This window comes from Amphibalanus amphitrite, unplaced genomic scaffold (assembly GCF_019059575.1).
Source record: "Amphibalanus amphitrite isolate SeventyFive unplaced genomic scaffold, NRLGWU_Aamphi_draft 000126F_arrow, whole genome shotgun sequence".
NCBI lineage: Eukaryota > Metazoa > Arthropoda > Thecostraca > Balanomorpha > Balanidae > Amphibalanus > Amphibalanus amphitrite.
This window is the reverse complement of record NW_024881621.1, coordinates 725001-751593: the sequence shown is the minus strand read 5'-3', so window position 1 is coordinate 751593 and position 26593 is coordinate 725001. Positions and strand designations below refer to the sequence as shown.

Genomic DNA, 26593 nt, shown 5'->3' with positions numbered 1-26593 from the left:
GGGTCTGATGGGGGACGGACAGATCTGGTCAGGGGCCGAGGTCGGGTCTGCCGAGGTAGGTATATACAGGTGCGGTGAGAAAATGGACACGGCTGGTGGGGCGCAGGTCTGCTGAGGGCACATCTGATGGGAGAACGGGTATGTTCACTGATCATCAGGGCAGGAACCCAACTGGCGAAATTGAAACTCTGTCTGATTGATGATAGACTATATGTACTCATGACACCGGTGTGGTCGACGTTGTCATCATGAGCATGCTTTGCATAACCTAGCCTTTGTCGCGAGCATACTCCGGCATGCCTATCGCCTACCTCAGGTCAGTGCAATCCTCGACGAAGGGCAAAAGCTAAATTAACTACATATGTATATTATTCAGCTCAGTTTATCGAACATCGACAGCGATTTACCTCCGGTGGTGCCATAGTCCGGGGTCAAAGGCCCATGACAGCCCTGACAGCCTGTCCCGGCTTCTGGTAACACGGACGGGGCGGGGGGCGGGGGGGGGGGACGGAGGGTGATGTGTCGGGGGCTGTCGGTCGACCTTTCCAGTCAGTCACTCGCCACCCGTCCTGTAACACGTGGCGCGAGGTGCGCGCCGTTCACCGTTTATGATGGCAAAGGTGCTGCTCTGCTGGCTGGTAGTGCTTCTAGCGGCGATCGCTACCGGCCTGCCGTCAGCCTACCGATCCGGTAAGCCGAGCGAGAGAGAGAGAGAGAGAGAGAGAGAGAGAGAGAGAGAGAGAGAGAGAGAGAGAGAGAGAGAGAGAGAGAGAGAGAGAGAGAGAGAGAGAGAGAGAGAGAGAGAGAGATAGAGTGTGTGTGTGAGAGAGAGAGATGGTTAAGCGAAAGGTCTTCTGTCAAACAGCATCTGTTATTATAGGCTTTTCTACGCGTCACGCAAATAAACTTATTACGGAGCGAGCGAAGCGAGCGTAGTCTTTCCTATCTGTAATCTTGGTCTTTCCTTAGATTATTAACGGAAATTTCTGAGTAGGCCGGCCGTGCGGACGCTTTTGCGAGGCTTATATCTCAGCAACCCCTTGATCGATTTACATGCGGTAATTTTTTAACGGTAGCTTCATTCCTTCTACCAAGTATTGGACTATTCCCGATGCATATGGGTGACCCCTTATGCACGTGCCACGTGCAAAACAAAGATGTGTCAGTTTTGTGATAGTTGCAATATCTTGGTAACTACTTGGCCGATTGCGCTGAAAGTTGGCATGTAGGTAGGCACCCACTAGGCACTGCATATCCATGTGCCATGAGTGGTGGTGCTGCTGCACGTGCGCACGTGCAGGGGTCGTTTCAAGATCTCGAGAAAGGCTGGACCGATGTCGCTCAAATTTGGTACACGGTTAGGGACCAATTAGTAGGGTGCCGTGCACAAGTCAGTTGGGAGTTGGGACCCATTCTGCACGTGCGCACGTGCAGCGTGCCGCTTCCAGATCTCAAGAGCGGTTGGGCCGATTCTGCTCAAATTTGGCACATCGCTAGAGACCGGTTAGTAGAGTGCCGTGCACAAGTCAGTTGGAGGTACCCCCTCGAAATTTTGCACGTGCAAGGCTCATCCTCTCGCTCGCTCCGTCAGTCGCCCCAAAACGCGTTTTACTACATAGTGTTATATATTTTAGAAATTCCAAAGCGATGCGACGTATGTATACTGTACCTATAGATATTCTTGTATCCAAAAGGTTTAACCTCGCCGGCACAGGGGGGAGGGTTTGATGCAACCCCACCCCTAAGGTTTTTCGCAAATAACTCGCGTAAAAAACTGGTCGATCGCAACAAAACTCTCAGTACCTTCACGTTGATCAATATTACACCTAGCCTCAAAATTTCATGAGCCTGACCCAAATGACCTTTGACCTGTGACCTACTTTTCGAGACCATGTTTGGCCGGAATCGCGATTCGGCGTGTGTCGCATTGCGCCGCGCCGGCGCGTTTGCAGTCTTTTCGTTGTTTCAAGCGTTCAAACATGTGACTTGATGTTGCTCCCATGCATTAGGGTGTATGTCAAGGTCACCGGAAGGTCAGGTCAGGTCATTGACCTTTAATGACCTCGGCTCACTTTTTCCAGTTTTACATGTTTCTAGGCTCGTTTTTGGAGCTGAATTCGAATTTAGCAACCATTTGAACATTTACGAAGTAGTTTGGTGCCTTCATAACATGTTACGAAGCTGTCAGAGGCGGTTGACACGTACTAGGAATACCCAGCAGGACCCCAACTGGTTGACCTGACCTGACCTGACCCGACCTGGCCTAAATGCATAAGGACATCATCTGTGATCAAAACTAACATGATATTCGTGATCAGCACCCCGAAAACTCCTTTCTGTTTCTGTCAGTAAATACTGATGAGCTGTGCTTCTGTTGTACCTTTCGAAAGTTGACGATGAGCTGATTGTAACAATTTATGGCAAAAGTCAATTACTCAAAATAATTTATTTAAAACGAATGGTCTCACAATTAAATTTCTATGCACATCTTTCTATGGCTTTTATCAAAAATGCGTTTCTTTTGTAAAAAAAATGTACCTAATATTTTTATTCGAAGACTGTCTATGGACATTCTTAAAATCAATAGGCATGTTTTTCGTGTTCCAGTCAAGCTAAACGCCGAACGAACAATGTGTAGCGGAAAATATTCTCAAATACCTGCGCCCCGCTGGGGTTCTGGATTTCCACGCCCTGCTGGTCTTTGAAAATCTCCCCCATCAACTCGGCTCCCGAGCCACGTAGCGAAACGGGGAAGACGGGGTTCGAAAGAGCGTAAAAAAAAACAAGGAAGAAATTAACCCTCGCCGGACCTATTGGTTTTCTACATACGCGCCGGCCGAGGGGGGGGGGCGGGTACGACCCCCCCTCGCCGTTTCGCCCCTGGTGGAGCTAGCGCGTCGCAGAAAAAACGAGCGTGTGCGCCGTTACGAGACGCAGAGCTTGGTACCCGATTTTAAGGTCCTAGGTCAGCCGGTGACCTCTGAGGTCAGGTCAAGTGCCCCAGAGTACGGTTCAGTTTTTGGTGAATAACTTCGCAAAAAACGGCCGCAGAGCCGCGATTTTGGCAGCATCGTGTTTGCCTCGCTCAGGCGCGTCGAATGATATATTTTTTGTTCGGGTCAGGTCAACTTGGGGTGTTGACCTCAGGTCAAGGTCAGGTCAGCACCCCCAGGTCACGAAGTTGGTCGAAATAGGTCATGTCGCATATCATTCGATTCGGCAGGTCTTCCTGAGTCCATTGGTGGCTTTCTCGACGCGCTAGCTCAATTTGATCGGGAGTTATTGACGAAAAACTAATATGACCTTGATGACGTCATAAATGACGTCACGGAAGGTCAACATTGCAAAAGTGACGCATCTAACCTTGCAAGGAGTGCATCAAATCACGATTCTGTGTCATGCTTGAGATAGTTGGAGATCGTTCCCGGCGCCAGAATAGCAGTTTTCATTTTTCCCCATTGACATAATGGTGAGGTCACGAAAATGACCTGACCTCATATGACCTTTAGGAAAAATCCGAGATATACAAGTTGTGAGACTCATAATGGATACTAGATTCTGCAAGTTTCATTTCCCTGTGACATCTCCTCTGGCAGTGAGGGCGTTGCGAAGTTGCGACATCTGAAGACCGTGCAGAGGTTCACTTATGACGTCATAGGTCAGTGACCTGACCTGACCCAAAAATGCGGTTGGTGTTAAAAGATGTGGCTTGGATCAAAGGTCAGGTATGCCAGGTTTCAGCTCTCTATCGCCAGCTTGTTCGGAGCTATCGCGAAAAAACCCTATGGGGGGCGGCACCCGCTCCCCCCTCGGCCGGCGGGGGTTAAACCGGTCACTTTTTGGGCACGTCAGAGGTCAGGGATTACATGACAAAAAGTCAAAAGACAAAAAGTCAAAAGACAAAAAGTCAAATGCCAAAAAGTCAAAACACAAAAAGGCAAAAACAAAAATAATAATTGCATAAGAGTCAACACAACAAAATAATATATGTAGATTGTTCATTTTGACAAATGTTTAGTTTGATGAAAAACAATATCAAATTCTTATCTGTATTCAATGTAAACGCGTAAACGGCGAAAGGGTGAAATCCTTTCGCCCTTTCGCTTGGTGATTGGCTTTTTCTTACGCGCGTATCGGATCTGCAGTCCCGAATACATCGATGGCGAGATCGATCACATATTCGATTCATTTAAAAAACTTCAATATCCAAAGGCGCTACAGTGCTGCGGAAAAGCACATTTGATAGCCCTATAAACGCTCTTTATGAGTAAATATCCTAGATTTGACCTACCATTAGTTTAATACACTGCCTGGTAAAATATATTGATACTGATTCCATTACTTGCACATTTTAGGAGCTTCCGCCATCTATGCCTTCATAAGCGATTAAAAAAGCACCAAGAACTGTAAATAAAGACATCTTTTCTCGTTTGCAGCTACTATGCAGTTACAATCATGCGGATGCTTTAAATGTTCCTCACCGTTTTCGCCACTATTGCAGCCCGCGCCGTCAATGGCTTAACAACAGCAGCTCTACCCGCCGGATGGGTAAGTGAGCTTTATATCGGCGTAACATCATACACTGGTATAATTGATAATGACAGACAGTATCTTACAACTCGGAACGGTCAACCTTCCATAAGGACCTTGATGGAATAGTCAGTGCCGATCCTTAGTGTTGATTTTTGCAATTGGCAAAGATAAGTGATTTAAGTGCAAGAAGCAAGTGGCAATACCGAAACAGTTCACGAAATGTAGCAAAAAGCCTGAGAGTCACTTTTTTTAATTTAGTCCGAATGGTTGAATGGGCGGATGTGAGGAGTTAGAGTCCGCACTAAGCATAGCTTGGTGTGCTGACCCTGACCCCACCACCCGATCGCGCAATTCCAGTTGTATGGCAGAATTTCGTCCAAACGTTTAAAAATCAATTGGGGAAAAATCGACTCGCTTACTTTTAAACTAAAACACGTCGGAATCGCCTAATATACCATGAGTGACTTCATATAGGATCAACTTTGCCTACCTTGAGTTGAGACCCTTTTGTGCTCTTGGGCAACTGTAAGGTCATGTGACATCATTAAAGGAAAAGGGCCACCTTCGTGAAATATGAAAATATCGTTGTTTTTCATTTTGACATTATTATTTTTCATTTTCTTTTTAAAACTGGTGCCAGAAGTGCACAATTCGCGAAAAAGTATTTAAAACTATTTAACATATTGGTACTATGTTGAATGTTGATACTCTCTACGGCACCTACTGTATGATGGCATAGCGATGACGTCACACTCAAGCCAATCAGCGTTCAGAAGACAGACTCGTCGGATTGTGTCAGATAAGCTGATTGGTTAAAGCTGAGCTGGTTGGAGCTGATTGGTAAAAAACCAAAGCCTCGCCGCGGGTGGCTGTATTGTCGGATAAGAACGCATTCCTGGGATAAGGACGCATTCCTGGCGTATTTTCTTTTAAAATTGCCGATAACTACGAATGGAGGCCGAAATCGGCCGTAAGGAGGTAGACAGATAGGTTTTCGGACACGGGCTACAAGATGGCTATCTCAGTTTCAATCCCCATGTAAAAGGTGGCCCTTTTCCTTTTAAACGTCACCAAAGGTTTTTTTGCTAATAACTCCTAACAGGTTTGAGATACAGATGCGCGGACGGACTCGTTGTGCTCAGCTCGTCAAGGCGCATCGAATGATATATATGATGACCTTAGGTCACGTGACCTAAGGTCAACTTTTGACCTTGACCTTTCGAGGTCAGCATATATATATGTTTCGATGCGGATCGACGAGAGGATCACGATGGTGCTATTAGTTTGCTCCTACTTCCTAGCTGGGAAAAGTTGAAAGTTATTTGAGAAAAACTTCAGTAAAAAATGACCTCAGACCGACAGTGAAAATGACCTCAGTAAAAATTATAGACCTTATCCGTGTGTACCCTGTACCGTTTAACGCTTGTCGCTATCTTGCTTTGTTCTCGATATCTCGCTATCGCACCCACTCGTAATAATGGACAGGTCATAAAAATGACCTGACCTGAGGTCAACGCAGGGCGATGGCCACTTTTTTATTATCGCATATGAATGACAATTGATGAAGCTTTAATCGTCATCAGACAAAATTGCAAGTTTCAGTGGGGAAAATATCAAGGTCACTCTTTGAAAAATAGGTCAAAAGGTCACGTGATCAAAATTTTCAAAAATTGAAAATCCGAGATTGCCAAAATGTTTGTTGGTTGATTGTGAGTTGAACCGTATAAAGTTCATATCATCATAAGAGTTATAAGCCGCCAAACATATTTAGGGTTGCAGCGTGACCTCCAGGAATTGCCCGAGGCTATATCTCGGAAACCGTTATTCGAAGAAAAAAATTCTTGCCACAGCTGGCTTCCCCGCCCATCACAACCCCTTACACCAGTTTTCAACGAAGAATGAAATATGCGGGTGCAAATTTAATTTTGTATTTGTCGATTTGTCGTGGAATGCCCCTCCTACGTGTAATGGCGTGCGTGTCTGTGGCAGGGGCCGCACAAAAGCCAGGTAACGTGAGTGAGCGGAGGGGGCCGTGTCCAGTCGTGAGGGCATGTTAACCCGCGACCGCCTGGGGGGTCGGATCCGACCCCCCTCCGTTTTTCTTGAATAACTCATGAACCGCTTACGCTATGAACTTGAAACTTGGCATACCTTCTCCCCCATTAATTTGACGTCTTCTGTGTAAGTTGTAAGAAGTTTTAACAACACTTTTTGAGATATATCGATTTTAGTGATGTAACTTCATGGCGTTTTCAGTCAAAAAGTAGTAAATGTTTCAAAAATCGCCAAGAAACAAGGTTTCAAACAAGTTGCAAATTAAGGACATCAATAGACGCAGCTCAACGAGTTCTTTAAAATGGCTATCTCGGATTTTCCATAAAATGCGTTCTTGACCCCTAAAAATTAAAAAAACTGTATTTTTTGGAAAACAGCTAATAAAATCCAAAATTTTGAGAATTTCCAAAAAACCGGATCCATGTTATAGTGCTCCATTAGAACAATAGATGTCCCAAATTTCAACTTTCTATCTTGATTTTTGACCCCCAAATTGTAAAAGAAATAGCTCCAACATGCATAGGGCATGGTGACGTCATAAGCATTGTCGTGAATTAGAGGCACTTCTGAACATCGCATGTGAAAACAAATGGCACCAATAGATTCCTGGGACAAAGCTCGTCTGGAAAAATAGCATTTTTATGTAAAAAAGCTGAATAATTGACTTTTTCGTAGCCCTCGTTTAGTTATGTATGGTATAAACGTCTTTTATGCTTTCAATGCACACTTATCACCACTACCAGCACACTGACTTGGGGTCACATATAACCATTACCATCGGATTTGGCGTGAAAAAATAAGCCATAAAACATGTGTCGCACGCCCATGTAGCAGAAAGTGAAAACCGTGACCATTCGTGACTTGACCTGACCTTGACCCGTACTTAGTATGACCCCTATACGCACATGGTACCTTCACTAGGTCTTTGAGGTCATTTTTGGTGAGCTTCGAGCAGCAGCTATCGATTCCGCTGTCCGTAAGCCTAATCATGCCAAACCCCAGAATTTGACCTTTGACCTGACCTTGACCCGAAAGTTGACCTCAATCTTAAAATCTTAAGAGTGCTTTGGGAAGGTCTCGTAGAGACCTTTCGAACGCCGCCTCGCGGGGCTCGATACGACCATTGGTTCTCGAGATAACAGGGGGGGGGGTCGGATCTGACCCCACTAGGCTGTCGTGGGTACGGAAATAGCCCAGGCGGTGTCGGGTTAATGGGATGGTCAAGAAATTGACCTGACCTTAGGTCATCGATATCGAAATTCAAAGCGGTTCTGGTGCTAGGTCAAAGAAAACACAAGGGTGCCTGTTCCACGTCTCTTTCTTTATTAGATCAAAAGGTACAGGTCAGGTCACAGAGGTCAGCTCGTAGTAATGAGAGAGCTCAATTGGAGGTCACGGAGGTCATCTGAGACACGGCAGATCTCAGAGGTCGACTGGGGTCATCACAGAGCTCAATTGGAGGTCATGGGGGTCATCTGGGACACGCCGTTTTTGGCATTGGGAGAATATTTTGGGGGATGCCCCTCGCAACGTCCCAGACCGCCTTTCTGGACTCGCCAGTAGATGCTGAAATAGTAGGTATAAGTTTACTTTACATCCCTGAATACCCCAATGAATGTGAATATAACATATTATTCACCATTTTCAACACTCTCGCTGGCACGGATTGAGGCCTCACAGACGACCCGTCGGTTCAAGCTCTATAACTCGCGTTAGCGTCAAAGGATTGTAACCAAATTTTCAGGATCTCAAGTTCAAACAATTTTACACCTACCATGTAAATTTCGTGACCATGACCCAAATGACCTGTGACCTGTGACCTCTTCCTCAAAGCAAGGTTAACTTGCGACACAACTTACGACTGCTATTTCAAATTCGTAAGTTTTGTCGCAAATCAGGCAACTTGCGAAAGACTTTACTACTTAAGTAACGCTACTCATCGATTGATCCCTCCAAAAACGACTTACTACCCGACTTGCGACACGTCGCAGCTACGACGAGGCTTACGACGCTCTGGATCCCTCCAGCGAGTCGCAAATCTATAATTTGACTTCTGGCGTCACTGTGACGTCATTTCAAATGGGATCGACACCAAATTTAGACACAACCTTGGCTAGGTGTTCAGAAAGGCTTGTGAAAAGTTTCGCTTCTCTATGTCTTTGCGTTGTGACGATATCGTCGCTTAAGTAAAGAAGGGGGCAACTATATGCCCCCCCCCCCAGCGGCCGGCGGGTGGCGCGGAGGCCCAGCGGCCGCAAATCTATAATTTGACTTCTTTCGTCACTGTGACGTCATTTCAAATGGGATCGACACCAAATTTAGACACAACCTCGGCTAGGTATTCACAACCTCGGCTAGGTATTCAGAAAGGCTTGTGAAAAGTTTCGCTTCTCTATGTCTTTGCGTTGTGACGATATCGTCGCTTAAGTAAAGAAGGGGGCAACTATATGCCCCCCCAGCGGCCGCCGGGTCAAGGGATCATTCCATAACAACTCAACCACTAGTGGACAGCTCTTGTCTCACTGCCTGGTAGGTAAGATTTTTTTCGACGAAGCCGAAAATAACTCGACGGGTATGGTAAGTAATACGTATTGATACCTATTAGTGGATCGGAACTCATCACCCGAGCAGACGAGCGCTGCTCCACTGTTTCGATTAGGCCTATTTTTAAACAAATCATGCGCTCAGTGTGGCATCAAAAATCAAAAGCTACAGCTGTAGCAGCAAAAGCTGTAGCTTTGGGGCAAATATTAACTTCCTTATGCATAGTGCAGAACAAGTTAAAGTATACCCGAGTACATTTAACAAAGTAATTATATTCAGGGTCGGACAATTAATTAAGGGTCTCTAAACGACTATTTCGGCGCTGCACGTTTTTGAAAAAGATGCCCTCGTCCAGAATAAAAACTTACAAACCTCCGATAAGAAGTAATAGCCGTTTCCACGACAGGCTATCCGGCGAATGCACCTGATTTGACCAAATCTGCACCTAATTTCTTTTACAGCAAATATCTTCATTTTATGAATTTATTTCAGTTTTTTAATCGATGATGCTCTCTGATAATATGACAAAGCAGGCATATAAGCAATTAGTGCAACCTTAGCTGATAGCTGCTAAGAGACACACTGAACCTGATTTGACCAAATATGAACCTAATCTGTACCAGATAAGCACCAAATGTGTACCAGATGGCCGTCGTGAAAACGGCTAATATCAACGCTCGGCATGAGCACATTTGTCTATTTTTGGAGTTCATGTTTTGTAACTTGACCTGGTGCATCCTGGTATTCATTGACATGGAGTCAAAATCTCGACACCGGATGCAAAGCCAATGTGTTCAATAAGCTATGTGAAGTTTCGTGACAACATACACGTATGAATACACATGGGCACTCGCTATCAAAAGCGTTGCTATCAAGGTAAAATGACATCAAATTCGCTGTTTGCAGGATGATAAAACTGGGACGAATCCGATGGCGGGTGGCCGCCCGGCCGTGGCTTCTAAGATAGACTACATCAATGACTGGAACCAGCACCAGGCGGTCTCAAAGTGGCCGTGGATGGTGAGGTGGTGCCTGCTTACAAATCATGCACCAAGTTACCGACAAGTAGCTCAAATTGCATCAAATTGCACCATCGACAGACACAAAGAACAAATGTCCGTCACATTCACTTTTACACCCAAGATGAGTTCCCTGGCGCTTTCTGTCTGGCTTTCTGATATAAAGAACGACCGTAGAGCGGTTTCGCAGTTCGCACAGAAAGTTGGGTGTATCAACCGTAGTTTTTCACACGCTTGGTAGCAATATAGCTCCTAATTAGTTTTTACACGTAAAATATCAAGGCTAATCATATTTTCCTTTCATATTACGATGCTATTATAATTAGGAACAACTGAGGTGTGACCCCACCACCGGGTATTGGCAGGCCATGCTCCTCGCCAAGCAGAAGCTGGTCTTCAGGCAGCCCGTGTGCGGCGGTGCTGTGATCAACTCTCGGCACGTGCTGACGGCGGCCCACTGTCTGGAAAAACACGCTACGAAACGGTGAGTCACGGTCGGCGTCCGTTGGCCGCTTTTGCACTTCTCCCGCGCCCCACTGGGGTCTGCGTATAAAGCGCCCTACTGGGGAGGGGGCTCTTCATAGCCCTCCCCCCTCCTAACTCCGAAACTACTGGGCCGATCGGCAAAATTCAAACGGCATCTGATAGCCCCGGAAAAAACTGTCGAGCTAAACCTGATTCATTGACCTCGAGGTCACCGATGACGTCGCAGGTCAGGTCAAGGTAAAAAATATCAATGTTTGGCTTGTTCACCTTTTGGGCTCTGGCCACCGGCTTACAAGCAAGATCAGGCTCATGTTTTGTTTACACACTCGTGAGCGGATGCTTTAGATACCCTGAGGGTACCAAAGTTGTACTTTTATTTTCAGGTCAGGGTCAGGGCGTCACAGGTTACGGAAATCATATTTAATGCATCGGTCACGTGACACATGTTTTATGGTCCATTTAGGCCTTAGCTTAGGGCAGGCCACTTTTGGGTCAAAAAAGGTCAAATTTTAAAGGTAAAATTTTTCAACAAAAAAGTTGTCTATCGGATGCCGTTTGAGCTCAGGACACGATGGCGCTTTTGAAAAATTCATAATTGTAAAATTTGGACAATAATGAAAATAACTTGGCTATTTTTATAGATATTAGGATAAAACCTGCTAGAGTAGTTAACCAATGTGTGTTATATCACATATATTCCGGTTGTGCGAAAAATCAAAAACTTTTTGAAGAAATATTTTTTTTTTGTAATTGTAAATACATATTACATATGTTTCAAAAAATTTATAATTTCAAAAAACCGAGATAGCAGTTTGATAGCTACGTGTATTTGTAGTCCACTTATGCAAAGAAAGTGGACCTAACTTTAGAACTGAGCTCTTGAGAGGGTTTGCCGTAATTCAATATTTTGCATCAAAATCGGCCGACATAACGTCACTCTAACGTCATTTCCATCTAGACTATGGTAGCTAGAAAGTTAAAAGTTGAACACAAGGTGTCAAGTTGTTGATGCCACTGAAGGTACCGCGAGTTTCGTGTTGATCCGTCGAATGGTTTAGTAACTAGATATTGCCGAAAAACGGGAGGGTGCTCTGTAGAGCCCCCCCCCCCCTGGTCATGCGCGGGTTAATAAATATCACTCAAAACTTGTATGTTTATAGCTTTAATACTAGTGAACACTTCCCTGATAGTTGAACTGTACATTTTTGCATACTGTAGCCCCGTTGCCCTTAGCCTCCGAACAAACGATTTTCACCATATTCACAAATCACAACCACGGATGGCCGGCGGAACCGACATTTTCTTTTCAAGTTTAATCGTGCAAGAATGTCGCTTCCACCAATAATAACCGTGGTTCGGGGTAGATCAAACGTCTTTGCAGCTTGCCTCTATCTCTTACCATCCTCAATTGACTCAATTCCACGAAGTCGGTATGCCTCTTCTGTTGTGAGTTTCCTCGGCACCTTCATGTTTGCGGTTAAAAATGGGTGTGGGATCAACCACCCTGGGCCATCTCTGAGATAGCCTTGGGCACCAAAAGGGTTCCATCTGATTCGAGACATACTAAGCATCTTGCCAATAGCAATATCATGTTGTTGTTGTTCTTTTTTTTTGCTGTTCTGAAAGTGGTGTTAACACTCGCACCGACATCACCGTCTGCGCCAACTTCATACCGACGGGGGGGGGCGGATAACCGCCCCCCCCCCCTGAGATCTCGAGAACGAAGCAAGAAAGCGACAAGCGGTAAACGGCATGGGATACGCACGGTCAAGATCTACAATTTTTACAAAGGTCATTTTCAGCTCAGGTCAAAGATGACGTCACAGGGAAAAAGTCAAAATGGCGGCGCTAGATATGGAGAGTTTTTCTCGAATAACTTTCGAACTAGTCAAGATAAGAACAATCTAAGGGCACCATCGTGATCCTCTCGTCAATCCACATCGAATGATACATATGTTGACCTCGAAAGGTCAAGGTCAAAGGTTGACCTCAGGTCACGTGACCTCGAGGTCATCATGTATATCATTCGATGCGTCTTGACGAGCTGAACACAATGAGACCATCCGCGCGGCTGTATCTTGTTTCTGTACGGAGTTATTGGCAAAAAACCTTTGGTGACCTTTGATGACGTCATATGACCTTACCCAACAGCAAAACAGACCTCAAGGTAGTGAAGGTTGATCGTATATGAAGTCATGTGTGGTATATGGGGCCATTCCGACCCGTTTTAGTGGTAAAAACAGGGAGTTGATTTTTCCTACATTGACTTATAATGGGGAGGTCGGGAAATTGACCTGACCTTAGGTCACCGATATCAAAAGTCCGAGATAAACAAATTATAGCTACTAATGACCTAATAACATCCTGCGACTTTCAAAGGCCTCCGACATCTACTGTAGCTCTGGCACGGTGACAAAGTTGCAAAAAAGCGACTTGAGGTTGGGTCATTCAATGTGACCTGATGACCTGACCTTAAAAGTTAGGAGGTTCAAACTTGCACATCATGTGTAAAATTGATGAGCAAATAGTCGTATCAAATTTCGCGGCGCTACGCGGCGCAGTTTTCCCGCTATTTGCGAAAAACCTCAGGGGGGGCGGATATCCGCCCCCCCCGTCGGTGCGCGTGTCAATGGCCAATAATGTGAAAAAATAGGTGTTTAAAAACTTTTGGGACACCCTGTGCATATTCTCTTCTGTGACAGTGTAGAAAAGAAGAGGTGTCAAATTTGTTCTCATTACAATAGCTCGGCAATTACTGCGGCGATTGCGCTAGAACCTGGTATTCCGGTAAAGACCCACCAGGCAATGCATTTTCATGTGTTACGGGCAGTGTCCTACTGCACGTACGCATGTGCAGGCGTCATTTCCAGACCTCGAGAACGGCTGGGGCGACTGCGCTAAAATTTTGTAGGCGTTTAGGGACCGGTTGGTATGTGCAAAAACCACTTTGGACCCAGTTTGCACGTGCGCACGTGCAGGGTGACCCTGCTATATCTCGAGAACGGCTGGGTCGATTGCCTCCAAATTTGGCGCACCGTCAGTGACCAGTTAGTAGGGTGTCGCACATCAGCCAGTTGGAAGTACAGCCCACCGCTTAAGTAATGTAGGGTTTTACCAATCTCAACGGTTGGCTTTGACTGGCGATTGTTTAATGCGGAGTGATCGAAAAGAAGATGTCAATAGCTAAAGTTGCAGCTGCAAGGGTGACGATACATATAAGCTACATTCAAAGTTTCATTGTAGTCTGGCTTTTCGTTCCTAAGCTTCAGAAGCAGAACATACCCATGACTGAAACCACACATTACTTCTGCTGTGGACTGTACCTTCTCGCCTTTCCGCACGTGCAGGGCTCACTCTCTTGCTCGCTCGTTAACCCCCCTCCCCCCAAAGTCGTCCTACTGGTATGCCATATTTCATGTAGGTGCCTGTGTTTCAACGCCAAATGCATGGATGTGATACATGGAACAATATGCATGCCTCTTTCCTGAGGTCACTTGGACTGTCTGGTGCTGGTGCCCTGTTTCTCTGCACGGAACTGATTGGTGCTGGTGTTGGTGTCACAGGAACACGATGGTGGTGCGGCTGGGGGACTACGATCGAAGTACTTTTATGGATGGCGTCCACACTGATTATGAAATCGAACGGTTCGTCATGCCACCCAACTATAAAGTGAGTTCTCGTCTTCCGTGTGTACAACAGAATTCGCTTAACCAATCCTCGGATAGTAAATCCAGCCGCTTATTGTAGCCACTTTATCTTTTCACGGATTTATCCATAGATGATAGAAGCGTAAGTGACTACGGTTAGTAAAGCAACCGCTTAATTAATCCAAAACGCCGAGTCACCAAGGTGGATTTATTAAGCGGATTCTACTGTATTATCCCTGTTAGTGTTCGCGAGACCACGGACGGGAAAGGCTAGCGTTTCCAGTTTCTGCTTGACAAAGAGCGTAGATATAGTTTGATTTTAAAGCCTGCATATTCACTATAAGTGATTTGTTGAATGGCGCTAGTGAAACCTTGTGACGCAGCACGACCTCTCACAGCGAATTCAAATGTCAGGTGAATTAGTAGAATAGCACATAGGACACGCATACCTACTCACTCACAATAGATATCACACTTTCAAATGTATGACATACATTTTAAGAATTTCACGAAAAACAAACTCAACTTCACTGCAGATGTAGAACGCACAACACTGTTCCGCCCGTTCACGGCATTGCTATTTCGAAAAGGTTTCTGCTTCGTAAATAGCGATAAAAAATAACCAGAGTCTCAGTTTTGACACAGGGGTGCAGTGGGCGTCTTACCTGACTGGGCGTCTTTTACCACCTTCTACCCTACTTATGTGAGATGTGACATGCCTCCGCCAGGTGAACGCATCCAACCACGACATCGGGCTGATTCGGCTCAAAAAGGAGGTGCAGTTTTCTCCGTTCGTGTGCACGATACCGCTACCGGACGGCCCCACCGGAGATCTGGGTGGAGAGCCGGTCAGCGTGGCCGGCTGGGGTCGCACCAGAGGTCAGTGTCGGTCCCGCACCAGAGGTGGCAGTGTCGGTCCCACACCAGGGGCCAGTGTCGGTCCCACACCAGAGGTCAGTGTCGGTCCCACACCAGAGGTGGCAGTGTCGGTCCCACACCAGGGGCCAGTGTCGGTCCCACACCAGAGGTCAGTGTCGGTCCCGCACCAGAGGTCAGTGTCGGTCCCACACCAGAGGTCAGTGTCGGTCCCACACCAGAGGTCAGTGTCGATCCCACACCAGAGGTCAGTGTCGGTCCCACACCGGATGAAAATTTGAAGGAAATCAGTCCAAAACTGTGAGTTGGACAGGTGCATAAAGAAAATTGAAAGTTGACCATGACGTTGTATCGGTTTTTCTGACCTGGTGACCTGACCCAAGGTCACCCGGACCTGAAATTTTCAAGTCATATGTAAAAAGGTTGCCCCATAGGCTGTGCTAGATTTGGCGGCGCTGCACGCCGCCGTGTTTACGCTATCTTTGAAAAACCTTAGGGGGTCGCATCGATCCCCTGCCAGGGCGAGGGTTAAACGGGTACCTCAGTGGTGTGTCTACCTAAGGAGATGCATAAAAAATTGAATAATTTTTTTTCAACCAATTTTTCATAGGCATGTACTAGTTACCAAGTACCATGCAAGTAAGTGATCATACAAGATCGACAGGGGCTCAAGGGTTCCAGTCCTTTTGAAGAATATTGATCTGTTTAATGCTGTCATTTTAAGCTTTCGAGCCCTTTTGTATCTATGACAATTATTTACGCCGTATATTCTGACGTGCACACATTTCCCTCGCAGTGAGCTCACTCAGCAATAAGCTACAGGAGATTCATATTTCCGGAGTCAGCGCAAAAACCTGCTACAAGAAGTATTTGAAGCGATACCCTGGGCTTGACAAGCTGCTTAATTTCCCCGGTGGCTTTATGATCGACACAAAATTATGCACAAAACCAGGAGATGGACAGGGCATATGTGAGGTGAGTCAATTACAACGGTTACCTCATGGTTCTTGCGGCTGCAGAGGGCTTGGTGTTTGCGTAGTCTATTAGCTAATGGCTAGTTTTCATGTGGCTTGATATTCAGAACAAGTGTTTCTTCGCAGTCAAGCTAACTATATGTGAAATGCCCGGGAACTCAGCTGTGTTTTTCTATAAAAAAAAAAACAGGCCTCATATATAGTGTTTTTAATTATTGAAATCAAGCCTTCGGGTATATGGAAGCCAAAATATTGCTGCTTTTCTTTGTTTTCGTAGTAACACATCCCATTTTACTTTTTCACTGTTAAAGACTTTTGTGTGGTTGTTGCTGTGACAGACCCGTGTTCATCTTTCCGCTGTGACTGCCCCCACAGGGTGACTCGGGCGCGCCGCTGGTGGATAGGAAGCGCTTCAAGCTGGTCGGTATAGCGTCAGCTACCGTCGGCATCTGCGGCTACTCCGAGCTGCCGGAACTGTTCACCAGGGTCAGCGCCTACCTAGACTGGATACGGAAACATGCCAGCATACCCGGGGTCAAGACCAAAACGCAGCACTGTAAAAACACTCTGGCCGTCACTAAGAAAACTGCGATTTCGTTTGGTGGATCGACTGGGACAATCGCGAAAGGCTCAAAAGGTCTTCAGATTATTGGCATCGCATCCGCAAAACCCTCAAAAACTGGCTGAACTTAGCTGTAAAAATATTACGTATGAAACTTGTATGTGTTTTATTATTGTAACATTTGAATCGACGTTAAAATAAGTACGCTAATATCACCGCGTAAAAGCTCAGCCGAACGCTAATGGGGAGAGTATTTTTTATTTGTTATAATGTCCTTAAAAGTCACCGGAAAATGCAGTTATATCGACATAATAATTCATATGATCATCCGGCGATATATGGTCCCTAACAGAGCAAAAGATTCCAGTGAAATGCAAATTGATCCAACCATAGGTATTCTACTTATATCACATATGTGGCAGGATGTGCTCCAGGTATATACCAACTTATCATAGTCTGTGTTACCAGGGGTCAGGCGAAGGATGCTACTACAAGTTATTACGAGCGAGCGAGCGCAGCGAGCGAAGCGAAGTCTTTTCAATATAACGGAAAAATCTCAGTATGAGCGGCCCGGCCCGGCCCGGCCCGGCCCGGCCCGGCCCGGCCTGTAACGCTTTTGAGAGGCTTATATCTCAGCAACCGCTGGACCAAATGGCCTGCGGTCTTTTTTGCTGGGTAGCCCCATCCCTTCTACCCCGTAATTGACTACTTTTGATACATCTCAGTGACCGCCGTGGCACGTGCCACGTGAAAAGTCAAGGGTGTTCAAGCAGTTTTGCAAAAGTAATGATTTTGAGAGGCCCATATCTCAGCAGCGGCTTGAGCGATTGTCTTGCGGTCATTTTTATAGGGTAGCTGCATCCCTTCTACCAAAGGTCGGATACTCTTCTTCTATGTGAGTGACCCCCACTGCACGTGCAAAATACAACAATAAGAGGTGCCAAATTTGTTCCCATTTCAGTAACTCGGTAATTACTCGGGCGATTTCGCTGAAACTTGGCATACAGGTAGGCACCCACCAGGCAATGCATTCCCATGTGTTGCGGTTAGGGTGCTACTGCACGTGCGCACGTGCAGGGGGCGTTTCCAGATCTCGAGAACGGCTGGGCCGATTGCGCTCAAATTTGGTACACGGTTGGGGACCGGTTAGTAGGGTGCCGTGCAAAAGTCATTTTGGACCCCGTTTGCACGTGCGCACGTGCAGGATGCCGCTTCCAGATCTCAGGAACTGATTGCGTTCAATCAGATCTCAGGAACTGATTGCGTTCAAATTTGGTACACCGCTAGCGACCGGTTAGAAGGGTGCTTTGCACAAGCCCGTTGGAAGTACCCTCTCGCCATTCCGCACGTGCAGGGCTCACTATCTCGCTCGCTCGTTCTTCGCCCAAAAGGCGTTTTACTGGTAACATAAAATACCAATTGCTCTAATTTATTTCAAAAACAACTCGAGCTTAAACGTCAGATGACGAATCTTTAAGAGATATTAGTTAGCGGTCTAACATGTGACAATCATAATCAGCCGGCACAGAGACAATTAAATAGGTACAAAATACAGCCCGAGTCTTGTCATTACCAAAAAAGTTGCTTAAAATTGCATACGCACAACAATTAGGACGCATCACAATAGGTACATGGCGAACCACAAGACGAACCAACGTAACTTTGCGATACGTTTTATCTGATTTGAAATAAGCAAGTTCACTTGATCGCTCAACCGCCCCCTTTAACCATAACAGAGACGAGACACAGCCACAAGTGACCAGCAAATTTCAGCAACGAATTCAGCAGAAACTTGGGGCTTGCACACACCACTGAAGAAAAGTTTTCCATGGCACAATTTAATCACAAAAACTATAATATCAGCAATGAAACTTTCCACAATGCGCAATGCATCATTCTCCGTTATGGACAAAGATCATCCTGATATTGTCTCGTTTCGCCTCGTCTCTTGGCTCGTTTCTCCTGGTGGTGTGGGATTTCCGCGCTCTCCAGCTGTCCCTCGATGACCCGCCGCGCGCTCGGTCGGTCAGGCGGCGCCGAGCGGCAGGGCGCTGAGGCACCAGCGGTTCTCAGGCAGCGGCCGGCGCCGGCTGTCGGTGGTCGCGTGCGCCGTCACCTCCCACTCGTGGCTCAGCAGGGAGGTGACCGGGTGGCCGGCCTCCAGGCGCAGCGTCTGGCCGCTCGGCTGGTGGCACACCAGCAGCGGACTGCCGGCCGGCACCGGGCTCCCCTCCGCTTCCATACGGTGGCTGTTCTCCAACAGGTGCGCCACCCAGCGGCCGGCCGGCGCGCGGCACTGGGTCAGCTGAAACACGGCACTGGGTCAGCTGAAACACGGCACAGATAGCTGAAGCCTGAAACACGGCACAGATAGCTGCAATTAGGCTCTGGGTCAGCTGAAACACTGCACTGAGTGAGCTGCAATATGGCACAAATAGCTGAAACACGGCACTGGGTCAGCTGAAACACGGCACTGGGTCAGCTGAAACACGGCACTGAGTGAGTTGCAATACGGCACTGAGTGAGCTGCAATACGACAATGACTGAGCTGAAACGTGGACAGATATAGCTGAAGTACGGCTCTGGGCCATAACGTTGAAAAAGCGCAAATAAACTCTCATGTCATAATTCATACTTTTGCCACTTGTCAGACGGCTCAGTCTCGGCACTCTGTCCCAACCTCACCCAGGTCTAAGCGCCTGTTTACCACGCTGTGCCACCCTGCCCCGCCCGCCGGTCCCCGCGCACCTGCACAGCCTGCTGGCGAGCCTCGTTGGGCGGCACGCAGTAGGCGGTGGGCGGCTCGCTGGTCAGGTACAGACCGGCCGGGTAGCCGTCCTGGAGACGCAGGCTGAACGGCTGCCCGTACCGGAGGACCTCGCGGCTGACCGAGCCGTCCGGACGGGTCACCTGGCGCGACCGGAGGACCACACGACGGTGTAAGGACAGGACGAAAGGTGAACATACGGAATGTCTTTCAACAAGTAGGCACATACGCTGCTAATTAATTTATTAACAGCGATGTAAAAAAGACAATGAATTACCTAACTCAAAGGTCTAAAATGCTTGTAGCGAAATAAAAGAATATCGAAAGGCAGCACCGTTGAATAACAACAGTAAACCGGTTTATCATCGGATCCCTAAAATTCCCGGTCTTCCGAGGTCTCCCGCCTTGTTTTTTTTTTCTTATTTCAGTCTGATCAACTTCCCAACATCAGATTTACCATATATGCACATTGCACCTTGTAGTAGTTTACTACCAATGAGCCATGCGGCACAGCATTTTTTTTAAATAAATTTAGTCCGAACCTTTTGATGGGAAGGATTCACAAGGACAGAGCCACCGCTAAGCAAAGCTTGTTGCGATGACCCTGCCCTCTACCCTCCGATCGCGCAATTCCAGTTCTATGGCAGAATTTAGAGTCCAAAATTTAACGTGCGCACAAAGCCGCGCACGGTCGGTCCCCTCGCTGACTTCGCCTGGCTACGGCCTGCCACCAACTGCAACCATACCTGTCAGGAGGCCCATAAATGTCAAGCGCCCGTCGCGCCTCGAACCCGGACTGTCATAACCGGGAACGCATGCTCTCACCACGCGGAGTCCAACGCTCTAACCAACTGCTCTAACCAACTGAGCTACGGGACCGGCTATCAGGCGTCACAACCCGCCAGACATCTAGCGGTTAGAAAAGAAGCTGTATGAGTCGTGCGGCACAGCATGAATCAGGCGTCACGAGTTAGCTGACATCTAGCGGCTAGAGTATAAGCTGTACGAGTTATGCGGCACAGCATGCTTCAGGCGTCGCGCTATGGCTGACATCTAGCGGCTGGAAGAGTAACTGTTGTATGAGACATGCGGCACAGCATGCGTCAGGCGTGACGACCCCCCTGACATCTAGCGGCTAGTACCTATAGCAACCGTTTAGAGAGCCTTGCGGCACAGCATGTGTCAGGCGTCACAATTGACCGGACAGGGACATCTAGCGGTTATTGTAGAAACTACTGCATGAGCTATGCGGCACAGCATGTATTAGGCGTCACGATTTGCCTGACATCTAGCGGCTAGAATAAAAGCCATATGAAGCATGCGGCACAGCATGCTTCAGGCGTCGCGCTATGGCTGACATCTAGCGGCCGGCCGTATAGAAACTGTTGTGAGAGCCTTGCGGCACAGCATGTTTCAGGCGTCGCGCTATGGCTGACATCTAGCGGCCGGTATAGAAACGAGCCTTGCGGCACAGCATGTGTCAGGCGTCACGATTCGTCTGACATTACGTGCTCGGTGCGCTCACCGTGAAGACGTTTCTGGCGCACGGCTCGAGCCGCAGCGAGGCGCACACGGCCGTCGGAGAGGTCAGTTGGGTGGGACACGCGCGGGCAATGTCGAACACGTTGGCGGAGAGCGCCACCTCGGGTACCTGGCGGGACGGACAGGCAGAGTCTCAGGTCGGTGACGGGACTCATTGAGGTCTGTGATGGGATTGGTCTGTGATGGGATAGGACAGGTCTGCGATGGGTCAGAGAGTGAGAGTGATCCGTCACCTGTGACGGATCAGTCACAGCTCGGTAACAGGTTATCCACAGGTCGGTGTCGGATCATCCATAGGTCGGTGACAGGTCATTCGCAAGTCGGTCACGGGTCCGGAATATGATCGTCTGCGGGTCGCGGGACCCGCGCTGACTGACCTGGTTGCAGCGTCCCCCGGCGGCCCAGACCACTCCGGGGCATCTCAGCTGGATGCTATCGCCGATCCAGATGTTACCGTCGACGGCGGGCAGAAGTCGCACCGGCGCCAGCAGCTGACTGATTATGGCGTCCGCCTTCTGCTCTCTCACACACATACATCAATGCATAGTTATTTTGCTCCACAGTTACACCCAGAAACGAATTTCAGTGGACGGCGCAACTAGAGTATGGAAGGAGATCTGTGGGTCTGTGCCGAGCTATAAAATCATAAAACTTATGTTTTTTTCTAAGTTATTTTGGGAGCTGGCTTATGTCGGCTTATACTTTACTTATCGTCTTATGTCGGTTTCGGAAAGAACAGCGCATCGTGGTACCTAGATCCCTTCTGTCTAGTCTAGGAAAATTAAATATAGTTTTATCGGGGTCCGGTCAGAGCATGGTAACTCATTTTTAAAGATAGTGCGCGGTGGTGGGGTTAAAACTGGGCCTCTTATTAAGTTATTTTTGTCTTTAATATCTAAGTTGAAGTTCAGGGCATATGTTCGAAAGCACAAAACTCCAGGATCCATTACAATTAAATACCACCAGCCCAGCTTGGGCACCAAGACATTTCGAGCTCGCCTTGTCGCCATCGTCTCGGCAAACTCGCCTGGATCATCAGCTCGCCCCGCTCTCTGCGCCGGAGGAAGTCGCGCACGCAGTCGTCCTTCCTGTAGCGGTCCTCGAACCAGTTGCCGTTCTGCGTGCACGGCTTGTAGCGGCAGACGAGCGGCCGCAGGTCGCGCGGGGGCAGCTTGGGCACGGCCATGCCGACTCACTCTCCCAGCCGCCGAGACGTCCCGTACTCCGCTGTCGAATGCATTGCAGACGGTAGCGTCAAATGTGCACCCCAGCGACGATATGAAAATCAGTGTGAGAAGTCACCGTCTGACGTGTTATGATTCGTTCCAGGAAATAAATCACCTCAGAAATGCAATTTATTTGACCACCGATTAATTTGACGAGCCGTCTATCACGTTCTTATTGCCCTCGTATGTGCCCTGCTACCACGAAATGTTGTCAATTAATCTACGTAACACGCTCAGTGACGTGTCTTATCCGCGAGTTGCTTCAAACACCAGTTCCCTTATGACTCACGGCAGTTGGTGTGATCTGGGGTGAAACTGATGGATCTTCGCAGAATTCGTTGCCTTGAGACGATGAGCGCACAAATTTAATTACGACAGTCGGTCAAGCATCGATTCGATTTCGTTCAGCGATGTCACAAGAGCAAGCGCACTAATTCGGGCAAGGCCATAATTCGGAAGCTGAGTTTTATTGAGCATTTTGAGAAGCTGAGAAGGGAATTGAAATTACGAATTCTCCTCGCGGTTCACCAACGTGCAAGGTCCCCCAAGTCACAAAATTATGACTGTTCAAGATATGTCGGTGACTTCTTTGCAAGGTGTTTCGCTGCTATGCTATCAATGGTTACAAAAAAAACATGCATTCAGCCTGATACATTTTTTTAGTGTGAAATGCGTAGGACGAAATGCGTACGATGTCAATCGGTCGTTTTAATTGTGTTATCAGGCAAGTGATAAATACGCAGTTTAGTAATGCATTGCACTGCCATGGTCACTTTTATCATATTGTTTATTTGTATCGTCCATTAATTCATACCGCGTCTGTAACGTTTGGAGCCGTCCCATCATTGTATCATGTGTTTTACCATTGACTCTAGGGAACGAAAAACCACTTCTGCGTGGATTCGAGAAAAAAGTGTGCGTGTGGGGTGTAATGTCAGCGACGCCTGGGTAGGACTCAGGTGCAGCCGCCGTCATGGGACGGGGCCGGCCGCTACCCCGGGCCGGCCACGTCACATGCTTTCGCCTCGGACCGCTTAAAACGTAGCGCTCGCCGTCTATCGGGGCGCTTCGTGGCTGGCAGCGTCCGAGGTAGGTGACTGCTCCTGTTGTTTGGCTTGAGGGTTGAATTCCCTCACATCGGGTAATTCTTGTCTAAATTTTAGTTGCGTGACTATCCTTTAACTATTGCAGTCTGTTTGTTGTTTTGGCCCTATGTTGTTCTGAATAATAACGTCTTCTAAATCTTGTACATCTTTTACTACGGAGAGCCGGGAGTATGGAAGTATTTGACGGAGACGCTAAATCTCGCACGGTTCACCGTTTATATTTGGCTTAACCGGAATTAGCTGTTAAAAAGCCTGAGAACTGACACCAGCCCGATGGGACCGCGACCCACCGCGTGGTTCAAAAGGCGCAGCATCCCACTGGAACCAGAACCGATCGATTGTTGTGCACTGCACTGGGTGGCAGACGGTGCGGCACACACTGTCATTAGAGTTGCAGGCGTGTCCTAGACATGAGCCTCGTTTAGCAACGACGTAGTATGGTAGGAACCCACCTTTCGTGTCATTACATAATGGTGCGTCGAGCCGGGAAATCGAAGGTGTCAGCATTCGATGACGGCACAGCTAGCAATGGAAGGCAATGAGCGATCACCCTTTCTTGTGAACCTGTGCTCGAGGTGTCGCACTGGATGATGGACAGCTTGTGTCAGGGGCTATGAGCGATCATGTCTCTGTGTAAATCTAAGCCTGAGGTGCCTCGTTCATTTCTCTTAGTAGATCACCGCCAAAATTGATGTGTTCGACTGAAAAACCCTTAGTTGGTCCGCTCTAATGGACATTTTTGCAGAGAGGGTTTAAACTCGTCAGGTCAGGCATCCCTCGTCCTAGACTATAACGGGAATGCACTTAACGACCCCTCTCAATAAGTCAAAGCCTTAGAAGCCGTCCCTGAGCGTCAGTAAGTCGGACACTAAACCTCCGTTAAATGCACATACTTCCTCAGGGAAGGGAGGGAAAAGCGCTGCCAGCCAACCAAATTGCTAGGAAAATTTTGCAATGAGACTGCTTGGGCAAAATTGGGAGTGAATGAGTGAGCGAGTGAGTAAGTAAAGATGTAACGATCTGTGTACCTAACTATAAGCATCATGTATTAATGTGTATTGTGCAATGTTATTGTTAATTTCATGTCCTACCTTACGTTGCTAAATTTCATTTCATTGCTTTAATTATCGTTGACTTTCTCGACTGATACGATAAATTATTGATTTTCTTTAATCTGTTTTTGCACCACGATGATCGTTGCAAAAAGAACTTTGTCTGCCGATGCTTTGTCCCTTCTGCAGGAATTCATCGAGCCGTCTTGTTACCACTGTCATCTCAGCGGTTAGTTTTTCGTCACTGCCTGGGTATTCATTGCAGATGTCAGGCCAACACTGAGTGAGTACCGCAGGGATTTACGATTTACAATAAATTCGCCCTCATACACCCACTGCCTCAGCGCAGTCATGCATTTGACTCTGCAGATTGTTTGAGCTGCGCTAATTATTTCATTTACTTTGGCAAAATTAAAATAACTTCTCCTGGCTCATCTTGATACCTAGTTAGCGCTGCATCTTTGTAGAACTGAGCATCGGTCAGTTAAGGCTTTCAATTAAAACGTTTCACTGCCATCGTGGTGGAAAATAGCTACTCGCTCACTCTTGACTGGTCGCAGACCACCGTTTGGTGGGAGAATTCTGCCCAAAACCTTTCTCTTTCATATGCCGAAGAGTTCTAAGTTTTGTGTTTTGACTTTTGCAATGAGGAGACGGTCATCAGACGTTTCAGCGAAATTACTCCGTTCACCGTTTAATCTGGTCTAATAGCGAATCGGTCATTGCTAGTTCCTTCTTTCTGTTAGTGTCAATTCATTGCACGAAAACCGTCTAACCGTTTCTAAATTTTATTATTCGTCCCTTGCCTGTAATTGCTCGCCGACGGATTAGTCCGTGGTCACCAATAATATCGGCAAGAGTGAAGAGAAAGTTGCTCTCGTGCGACGTTTAAATTAGCCTATCTATTGTCTCCTCTGCTTTTCATCACTGTATAGGTATTCATCTCGTTAAAAACGTCGCTACTTTCTTTGGATTTGCTAATCTCAAACAAAAGTCTACGTTTACGCCCGTCTAAATTTGAACCATTTCCAAATCTAAACCGCATTGCTAGTAAATGTAATGTGGTTACGCCCATACATTTAATTTGAAATATTGCCGGATCTCAACCGCAGAAACCAATTACTTTGGGTTCCATATGCAATTTACCACGTAACTTACCGTCTAATCGTTTACAAAATTAGACTGTCTCTAGATCTTAACCGTCCGTTAACAATTTTATGTCCCCACTTGTCAAGCCGGTACTTCAGTCATTTCCTTGCGTCTACCACAAAATGATGTCACTAACGATACGACAGTCATTTCAGCTCAAGGCGCTCGCAATGTTCTTCCCGATAGTGCCGGCTAAGCCGTCATTATTTTGCTAGTTTAGAACAAAAACGAATGTCACACAACTGGTTTAAATGATTCGCCCATTTAAATTGACCAGCCAAACGAGCTACGCTCGCGCTTTCGTAGTGCGATGCCGAGAAATTGCTCCTTCAATGATTTAGTTCATCTCAAGCCTCTGATAAATAACCGCCTCGCCGCCAATATGCAGTTCATTGGTAATCCCGCTACTGAAATCATCAAGGTGTCTGTTTACTAATATCAAGTCTTGCTGGTTTTTGCGGATCGACATGTCAGTTGGTTTCCTTGGCACCTTCAGGTCATAGGCGGATGCCAATTGCCACCCAGGCTACGCAATAAGCATCTTTTAATATTCACCATTCAACGGCTGAATGCAGGTCTACACCGTCTGTGCTTGCATTGATTAGAATAGTGGCCAAGACTTTTGCTCACGACAATGACGCCCTTTCGCCCAGAAATAATTAGCTCTCAAACATTGCCATTTGCCCTTTCTGTGATTTCATGCGGGTCTGGCGCCGACACTTACTGCACATATTATCAGAAGAAAGACCAACATTAGTCTGTCTCCTTTCGCCGCTCATTTGCTAAAATAGCTACCGTTTTTCGTTTTATATGACTCGCTTCCCTCCGCTTCTCGAATGATACGGAAGCGCGCAAAAGGTACTACCGTCTAATAAAAAGATTGTGACCGAACCCTTTCCCGTGCCACTTAGCCTATCAAGTAGGTTCTCTTGAAATATTAGAAACGTTTCCGTCTTAATAAAGACGCCCATTTAGGATTATACTTGATTGGTTAACCCTTTAAATTTAAACTTTGGCTTTGCATAAATTCATGACATATCAATCGTTTCCAATGA

General features: G+C 47.0%; 2 protein-coding genes across 2 annotated transcripts; one reads left to right on the top strand and one right to left on the bottom strand.

The window, feature by feature from the left end:
* The first annotated feature begins 545 nt into the window (after positions 1-545).
* On the top strand, positions 546-16856 carry LOC122381731 (chymotrypsin-2-like). The gene is made up of 8 exons (XM_043366273.1): positions 546-690; positions 4502-4548; positions 10039-10152; positions 10517-10635; positions 14201-14306; positions 15013-15163; positions 15957-16135; positions 16510-16856. The coding sequence occupies exons 1-8, from the start codon at positions 609-611 to the stop codon at positions 16819-16821; spliced, it is 1110 nt and encodes a 369-aa protein (XP_043222208.1). The 5' UTR covers positions 546-608; the 3' UTR covers positions 16822-16856.
* A 1255-nt stretch (positions 16857-18111) lies between these two features.
* Positions 18112-22767, bottom strand: LOC122381740 (cilia- and flagella-associated protein 161-like). Its single transcript, XM_043366290.1, has 6 exons — positions 22521-22767; positions 22033-22232; positions 21383-21520; positions 20989-21114; positions 19445-19606; positions 18112-19001 (listed from the first exon to the last, which is right to left on the bottom strand). Exons 2-6 carry the CDS (start codon positions 22189-22191, stop codon positions 18723-18725), a joined length of 864 nt encoding a protein of 287 aa, XP_043222225.1. The 5' UTR covers positions 22192-22232; positions 22521-22767; the 3' UTR covers positions 18112-18722.
* Between the last annotated feature and the right edge of the window lie 3826 nt (positions 22768-26593).

Excerpts from the sequence above, each read along its gene's own strand:
- LOC122381731 (XM_043366273.1), top strand. The coding sequence starts at position 609 with ATGATGGCAAAGGTGCTGCTCTGCTGGCTGGTAGTGCTTCTAGCGGCG. Across the intron at positions 691-4,501 it reads GCCGTCAGCCTACCGATCCG|CCCGCGCCGTCAATGGCTTA; the intron begins GTAAGCCGAGCG and ends CCACTATTGCAG. Across the intron at positions 10,636-14,200 it reads GAAAAACACGCTACGAAACG|GAACACGATGGTGGTGCGGC; the intron begins GTGAGTCACGGT and ends TTGGTGTCACAG.
- LOC122381740 (XM_043366290.1), bottom strand. The coding sequence starts at position 22,191 with ATGGCCGTGCCCAAGCTGCCCCCGCGCGACCTGCGGCCGCTCGTCTGC. Across the intron at positions 21,521-22,032 it reads GGGGCGAGCTGATGATCCAG|AAGGCGGACGCCATAATCAG; the intron begins GCGAGTTTGCCG and ends GTGAGAGAGCAG. Across the intron at positions 21,115-21,382 it reads CCGGGGGACGCTGCAACCAG|GTACCCGAGGTGGCGCTCTC; the intron begins GTCAGTCAGCGC and ends CCGTCCCGCCAG.